Source organism: Atractosteus spatula, chromosome 1, assembly GCF_055471065.1.
Source record: "Atractosteus spatula isolate fAtrSpa1 chromosome 1, fAtrSpa1.hap1, whole genome shotgun sequence".
Taxonomy (NCBI): domain Eukaryota; kingdom Metazoa; phylum Chordata; class Actinopteri; order Semionotiformes; family Lepisosteidae; genus Atractosteus; species Atractosteus spatula.
The window spans coordinates 28,504,686-28,513,600 of record NC_142706.1 but is presented as its reverse complement, the minus strand read 5'-3'; the positions used below and the strand labels follow the sequence as shown (position 1 = coordinate 28,513,600).

General features: G+C 38.1%; 1 protein-coding gene across 1 annotated transcript; it reads right to left on the bottom strand.

Moving 5' to 3' along the window:
- Positions 1-4,268: 4,268 nt before the first annotated feature.
- Positions 4,269-7,329, bottom strand: LOC148840792 (uncharacterized). Its single transcript, XM_088920337.1, has 9 exons — positions 7,252-7,329; positions 6,999-7,133; positions 6,685-6,750; positions 6,122-6,213; positions 5,874-6,000; positions 5,655-5,775; positions 5,066-5,124; positions 4,844-4,958; positions 4,269-4,285 (listed from the first exon to the last, which is right to left on the bottom strand). Exons 1-9 carry the CDS (start codon positions 7,327-7,329, stop codon positions 4,269-4,271), a joined length of 810 nt encoding a protein of 269 aa, XP_088776463.1.
- Between the last annotated feature and the right edge of the window lie 1,586 nt (positions 7,330-8,915).

Genomic DNA, 8,915 nt, shown 5'->3' with positions numbered 1-8,915 from the left:
CATTTTTCAAAGAAATGTTTGTTAAAAGAAATCTGATGGTGACAGCTGGGTTTGAACACCCAACCTCAAGTATACAAGGCAGACGCTTAAGCCGCACACAATCACGTGGGAATGAGTTAAATTGATGCAGACATTTCCAAACTACTGTGATAATTTGAGCTACAGTAAACGAATATACAGATGTAGCCATTCAAAGTTCAACTGTACCACACGCGTCTTACGCATGAACCACCGCGCCATACCGTGGTATGTGATTGGCTGGCCAAAATGATCGACAGGGGCACTCGTGGTGCGTTGGTCGGTAGTGAAAAGATTTAATCATTTAATATTTTTACTGTGCACATTTTAATCCACTTAGTATTGAATATTTATATGGAATTTTACCACTAAAGGGAAATTTTAGTAGCTGAGCATAAAAAGAAGAGGAGCATAACACATCTGAAGGTCATAAACGATATTAATTTAGGAATATAAACATATTATGTAAACTATATATTGCTGGTATTGGTAGTTTAAAGAAAAAATACACACCAGTATTCCATTTCTCCCTAAACATTTTAAGCATCAAAGTCTTACATGTGGTTGTTTTGGAAACGTTTTTATGTGCTCCTTCTGACCATGTTACTGTACGTTTATGTACAGTAATATGTGAGAAAAGTGATAGTTTTAAGCTTTTCTGTGAATACGCTCAATATCGGAGTAACAAAAGCTTACTTTTAGAATTTGATTAATAGGGAATATAATATGGAACCATATATCTAAAGAAATTAAAAACGATATAATTATATTCATGTACTGCAACACAAACAGTAGTATATACAGTATACATATCTATTAATATGTGTATGGCTGTTTCACTGCTCTCATGTGACTGCGTCACTGGCATGATGCCTTAAGTGACTGACTTATAAGTGTGAAGTTGGGTGTTCAAATCTAGGTTTTCTTTTGACAAATAAACATTTCTTTGAAAAACTAAAATAGCAAAAGCAAAATAGCAATATTATGGACACTCTATTGACTTTTTTATATTTCTATATATCACAACATGTTCGAATCTAAGTCAATTATTAATAACAACGAATAGTTTCAAACTGCTACTGATATCATTATCATCAATATATGAAAAAAAGTGAATCCTGTTTTTTATGGTCTGTAGCTGAAATCCTGCTTAACTAAAAATTAGACACAAGAAGAGTATTATTGGACAATGTTGTGAGGCTAAAGAAATCAATAATATTAATTCAAAGATCTAAATATATTGAACGCATACGCCTGACATTAGAGGGTGTGTCTGCTCACCTGCGCGGTAACGTCACCATCTTTCCCTCTGAATAGCTAGCAGGAACCTATACCATGTGGATCCCTTTAGATCTCCCTTCAGATTTAAAAGGTTATTAATAATATCTTCAGTGTCGCATTAACATTGGAATGTTCTTCCAAGTGTAAAAAGAGGCGATACTCAACGTGTCTCCTTCATACATTTTCAGTTTACAGACCGTACAAGAACATTTTTTATTAATAATGTCTTCCATATCGCATTAAAATTGGAACGCTTTTCACAGGTGTAAATCCATCTATTTTCTAACCACTTTATCCAGGACAGGTAACAGTTTTACAACTCACCCTTCCCCCTGCCTGTCTGACTTTCTTTTTAAACCTTCTGTGCCCGAATTGCAGCGGGTAAGAAAGACATTTTTTCAAGAAAGATCTGATGACGAGGAAGAAAAATCACCCGTTTTTCGTGCACAAAAAGTGGTTATTAACTATCTAAACCTGTTTTTATCGCTTTTAAAGTCATGCAATTTCTAAGTTAAGCAGGAACACCGGGGTAAAGTTAGCTTGAAGTTCGAAAACGATTTTGGCACGCCTGTAGCGTTTACACGAAACCTCTTAGAGTTGCGAGAATACTTCCTTTGTGTATAAAATACATTGTGAATGCTTTCTCAGCCTTTACTTTTTTGTTTTTATGACATTTTTTTGACCAAGCACGAATATTCTTTTGTCCATATCTTCGCAATGGAAGCACAGAACGCCTTCAAACCAAATGCATTTTAAAGACCACGATGGATATTTCCACAGCCTTTACATCAAACTATCAGTGAGCTAATCATCTTTTTTTAAACCTCCGGTTTTTCATCGATGCGTAATTACGCACGAACTGGAACCCGGGGGACCGCTGTGTGCACACGTTCACAACGCGAGAAATACTGTTCAATACGGCTTCGTGCAAAAAACCCGTATATGACCATAGGAAGCAGAACAGCGCAGTCTCCAATTACCCAGACTGTAAGCACGGGAATAAAGCTTTGTTTGATTTCTGAAACCCTTCCTTTACGTCCTGTTTTCATTCAGGTAAGGGTCAACTATATTCACAATACTAATGACAGCAGGATGATTAAAATATTCTTTACTCAGCGGCTTATTAAAAACAGCTCCCATGATGTTCAAACCGACTTTTTACACAGAACACTGACACAGCTTTGTGTTCTGAATTTCTTTTTCTCGTGCTTTTATTTAATGTGGCACAATGCACTGGGATAGGGGTATTCTGTTCACAAACCAATAGCATTTAAACCACAGCACCCACAATGCTGCAAGTAAGTGTTTTGCACACTAAGCAGGTCATCTGACTTTTCCCAGCTTTATTTTGGGTTGTGGCCCCTTTCTTTATTTTTTTATGATTTTCTGAAGATAACACTACAGGTAATACACTGGGATAGGGGGGTGCTATTCATGAGTCAAAAGCTTCATCACAACATCTGAAAATTTTAGATTTTACATTATTTTTATTTCCCATGTTTTGTTTTAGTTTTTTCCTAATTTCACATTTTAAATAAGCTATATCTGTAATGACAATGAAGGTGTGGTATGCAGTCTTGATGATGTGACTGTGTAACCATCAGGCACGAAGGAGAGAAAAACAAAAAACTCCAAAGGAGAAAAAAAATCTCTGGGGGTCCAAGGCCTGATGGTTGACCTCCCCTCCAGGTCCTGGCTGTGTATGACAAGTAGTTACTAGAAACAGTTCACATGCAGAACCATGCAGATTGACACGGTGAATTCTATTTCATATATTATGTGAGACTAGATGTTAATGTTGAGTGTGTCCCATCCACTGGGTTGAGCAGTACAGGATCTTGAGTTTTGTAGGCTGGGTTCCTTGCTTCAGAAATCCAGGAGGATCCCTTGTCATGGGGGACAGAGCTCAATATCAACCAAAGGCACCGAAGAGAGAACAGTGGCAGGCATGGTGTGGAGAAAAAAAAATGGGTTAGACACAGAAAAAACAATTGCAACGTGGTTGTCTACTTACCCACTTGATATCTATGTTTCTGCACCTCCTAAAGAATTAGATCACTCGGGATAAAGAAGACTACAGAGACGATGTAGAAGACTACAGCATTGTTAAATATGCTTGTAGGTATGGGGCATCCTTAAAAAGGTCTGACATATATTTCCACAATTTAGGGGCTGTGTGCCTAAATGCTCTGCTACCTGCTTGCTATTGTTAACGTAATCTGTTCATTGATCTAGACAGCATCCTACAACTACCTTAACCTTACTGTAAGAAAAGTATCACTTTGGTGTTTAAGCTATTCTTTTTGATGAGTCTCCAAGCCTGGAGATGTACATGGAACGTTATTGAAAGCCAGTGGGGTTCGGACTTCGATGATGCGATTGTGTTTTATTGTTCTGGTTAGAATCCTTTTAGCACTGTGCCCTGTCTGAAGGTAGATAGGGTACTGTTTTGGAAACCTAATAATAAGGAATCACCCTAGATACACTTCTATTTGATAGAAGCCAATTTTCTTTGATCTTTCTCACAATGGAGTGGAATTCCTTGATTAATCTATCTTTCTAGGATGGATACAATTTTATCTGGAAATCTTTCACATAAATCATGTCATGGTGACATACTGTCAATTTACATTTCTTTGCACTACTACAGTGATGTTAACAGTGTGTAGTGATCATATTTAAAAGGGACTGTGTTGTTTTATGATTAACTTTTTTACTGTTTTCATACAGACTTTGGTTTCTGGCAATAGATAACAAATGGTTTCTAGTGATTTTGTGTTCTAGTTTTTTTCATTATTTTTTGGCAAAGTGTACGAAAGTTTACTCTTACCCAAGATAAATTTTGGGGTGGATATTGAAACTTGTACTTACGTGTCTTTTGGAGGTGAATTCTGCTGAGAACACGTTGACAGTCTTGTTGAGTTTCCAACATGTCTATTATGTAATTCTTGGGAGTAGGGGGTGGATGCTCACTCATCAACAGTGCCTGAAATATAAAACTGTAAGAAGGGTTACAAACTGCAAAGGATCCAAAGAGTATAAATGGGTCACAGATCAAGATCTAGGTATTTGCAGAATTTGCCAGATCTCTCTTAATCAAACTCCTTTTTTCTTACTTTGTGTTTTTACAGCAAGACATTATATTGTTTCTGTGCTAAATGGCAAGCTCTTTGAGGTGTTCATGGTCGTGTCTTTGTTTCTATACAATTGGAAAGAAACCTAGTAAGTGATTTGATGCATCCATGTCTAATCATTAATCTGACACAGTAATTCTATCTTTGAGATGCCTGTGTCATGTAATAAATTGCATAGATTATCAGTGATCTTTTATGTGTGCCTTCTTTGGTGTGTTTTTTGAAAAGTTATCTCTAATTTATAGAACCATTAATGCCAGAAGACAAGCCTGCAATCCAAACTTCTTAACAATAACAAACAATTATAACGTCCACTGAAATATGTCATCCTATGTTTCTGCTGAATCTAACACTACATGTCCTGCTTAAAACCCTTTCATAGTGATAGTTTGCATGCAGAGCATACTCACCAAACTGGGGTTGGCAAAATGTACATATCCGTGTTACTTCATTCTTTGCACTTTCATACTCTTCTTTTGAGATGCACAATTCATGGAACCAGTTTTCACAACTGTCACACTGAATCTACACGGAGAGTAAACCTTATATCAGTTCAGCTATCACATTTCACTGGCATGTTTTGTTATTATGTGCGTACATTACACATACAGATAGAGATGATGTTCACTTACACAGTTTGTCTGCTGCACCGGTGTTTCTCCACACATCAGGCACATGTCCTGGAGAGGAGCTATAATAAACATGCCAAATAGACTGATTTTTCCAATGTTGTTATCTACAGATCATTGTTGCATAATTGAAGACAGTTTGATAGAGACCTTTTCGTATGCACTTTCCTGATTAGGTGTTCTACTGCTTCTTAAACCTCACATTGTCATGTCTCAGAATACTCCTGGCAACACCTGTTACCCTTTTTTGCGTCAGCGTGTGTTGCTATGATTTTAAGGGGGCACATGATAACACAGCTATGTTCAACCAGCTTGCTTCACTATGGGCAATTTAGACCCACACTTTTCCCAGACAATGGTTGTGTCAACCACGACGAAGGCCAAAGTATTATTGAATTTTAACTGTGTGAAATCTGATTTAATTAACTTTTCATCACTGTGTTATATAGTACAAAAAGAATACCCAAATGAGTTCTGCCTATAAATAAATTGAGAATCTTATTCATTCAGACTTGTTACAGAGACAGAACATGCTTCAGGAAAACAATATACACCAATAAACGTAGGCAATGAGGATCAAATGGTACAATACCTGAAGCTTCAAGAATTCTGATTGACAGGTCTTCCCGCAACTTTCTTATTTCTTTGGCACTGCTGTTTATTTCGATATATGTTGGAATATCCGGGAAATTGTTCATGATGTCTGCGCCCATCTAACAGACAAAAGTTTGTTGCAATTATTTCCCTAAAAATCTCTCATACAATAGTTTTAAGACAGTCCAAAATGTCGGCGTGGCAAGGTTATGCTGACCTGCATCACAAAGACCCCACAGCTTGAGGCATCTGCTTGCCTGGTGTGACCAATCATGCTTGGGTGCCAGTTGATATTCAACCAGTCTTCTTTTCCTAGGACATTCCTTCGCATCTTAAAAAAGTCCCTGTGAATCAAAACAATAGGTTATTGATAAATGTTGAAATATTTGTCATGCTGAATTTGAACCTGAAATGTATGTGTGCCCCTGCAGAATTTCACCACGAAACCAATGCTTGATTTCTTACCTGAACCTGTTTGCCGCTGCAGTGGAGTCTGCCATCTCGTCACTCCCCATAGGGTCGACCACAAAGACTTTCTGGGATGGAGCATGCAGATACTGCAAGAAACAAAGGGCCCATCATCAGACATGAAGTTGCATTTAATGTGGGGCCAGACACACAGGCAGTTTCAGGAGTTTTATGTTGTGAAAACAAAGGTTTTTAATATTTGAATATTTTATATATATAATATTTATATTTATATATTATTTAACATTTAATATTTTGCAAACCTCGGCAAAGACAGTCAGGAAATGACCTAACAGTACTTTTTTCCTACATGACACTTTGACCTGCTTGGTTGTCTGTTCATTTCACAGCAGTATTCACAATAATAATTTAGGAAAAGTGCACTGTCACCATTGCTTTGGACACTCACTATCCATGTCCACCTTTTTTAACAGGAGAGGAACACATACATTGTGACTTTGTAATTTTTTTAGATGCAACAAGGATAATCACTTGAACTGTAATGGTTCCAAGTGTAATTATAAACCTACGCTGTTTTGGATTATCTGCACCACACTTACCAACAATTTCCAGTGGACACCAGTGTTAAAAAAGCTAATAATGGCTTCATAGTTTTCAAAGTTGACCTGTAATGAAAAGAATGACAAGATTAGTACAACAGGCTGCCTCACAGGGATGGTGTGCTACCTTTGAATTTTGATTTCTGACTATAAAGGTAGTTTCTTTAGGCAGCACCATGGGCACAGTTGTGACCTGTTTTGATTGCTTGTAGCTCTCCTTGTTTCTCTATTGATAAAACAATCATCAGTTAGTGAAAAACCATGTTTGCCCCTCACTAATGTAATCCATCAACATTTGTGTTTGATCTCCTTACCTTGGACAAACGTTGTCTAGCCATGCGCTCTCTATTCCCACTCATGATTACACCAGTTGTGTAGTGGTTCATTAGGAAAACCTTCTTCCCCAAGTCCATGGATTCTTTCGCTACTTGAAAGTAACACTCGATGGTCTTATGGAAAAAGCAAACACAATTGAAGAAGATGTGATTTCACGCACTCACACACATTTGATTACACAAAAGCTCAGAAACCTTAACAAATGCATGCAATCAAACACTTTCATCTTACCTCGCCTATGAGCCACTCATCTGGTTTCAGAGACACAAACTCCGAGTGTCTGAGAATATATGTGTCTGCACTGTGCATGGATGGCAAAACTGCAACCACTAATTCACTCGGATTGATGTTCCAAAGGGCGTGAACCTAAAAAAGATTTACCAAGCCAAAAGCATACACAAGAGATCACTGGAGCTAACATAATGAAAATTGAGATTACACACCACTGTCAACAAGTATAACAAGTTAGAGAGAAACGACAAAGAACACCTACAGTAGTAGAAGATGACATTCATAAGCTCTGAAAAAGAAGTGAATGTCCACACAGAGAAATATTTGAAATACAAATCCTACCTTCTTTCTGAAATCTGTTTTCTCTTTTATAAGTTTTGAGATGGGGCGTGCATCACAGTGTGGTGTGATCACTTCAGTCATGCCCACGGCAGCTTGCTTGGGTGACACTTTCCCTTCTTCTTTGTGCTGCCATTCTTTACATTCTGTGGTTCCTGCTTTCCCCTGCTGTACTTGCAGGCTGTTGCTGTCATCTGGCGATTTTTCACTTGTTTCAATATTTCTATTGCTAACTTTTTTTTCCTGTTTTCTCATTTTTTGGGGGATTGGAATTTTTTGTGGTGCGCTGTAGAATTAATTTTTTGTTTCTTTGCCTTCACCTGGTGCTCTCTTTGCCCATTGTTCCTGTGCATGTTTATGACGTGTCTTAGTGGTGATCAATGGTGCCGTCAAAACCTTTTTGGGGAGAGCATTTTGGATTATATGTTCTCTGTACTGGCCTTGGAGGGATTGTCTCATTATTGTAATAAACTCTGCTGGCCTCAGTTTCCTCCTGTGCTGAAGTATTGAATGCTTGACAATGCCAAACCAGGTCTCAACATGACAATTAGTGGCTCTTGTTTGTGCTACCTCTGACATTGATATGTCTTTTTTGCTGTCTGAAGCATATCTTGCCAGGTCACCCAACAAAATTCCACTCCACAGTGGAAATAGTGCCATGTATCTTTGCAACAGAAATCTAATTATGTCTTCACAGAAGTAGGGGTTCACATTGTGTTGTGTCCCATAGTCATCATGTCCTTGAGCTGATATGCTGTCTTCATAAATACCTTTGAACTCCACAGCGAAAGGAGAGCAGCCCAGGCTGCCTCTCATTTTTGGGTACAGTACCTCATCTGTGTCTTTGACTTCTGCTTCCTTTTCCATCTGGTCTGGTGTGGTTGTTTGAGAAATGTAAGCATTAAGGAGGCAGACACTAGATTGGACTTCAGTTGTGAACCTCCTGCTTGAGAGTACAATACACATGTGTTTGAAAACATTTCTGGCGACACTCAAAGTTGTGCTGTTTTGCAGGATGGCAAAGGAAAATGTTGCAAAGTCTCGCAGTCCTTTGTCTGTTGTTTTTTTACTAATTGCTTGAGAGACAGCTTTTATGACATGGGCAGAGCAAAGGTGCAGAACAGTGAATATCTGAAGTTCTGTGTACTTAAGTTTGCCTTGGCAGACTTTCATTGCACGATTTAAGTATGCATGGATGGTGTCCCCATTGAAGGCAAAAAGAACACTGTGAATCAGGGCCCAGCTGTAGTCAGTTTCTACATGCTGCACTCTCTTGGTAGTACATGTTGAGATGTCAAACATGAATTTACGTAGCCAACGTTCTA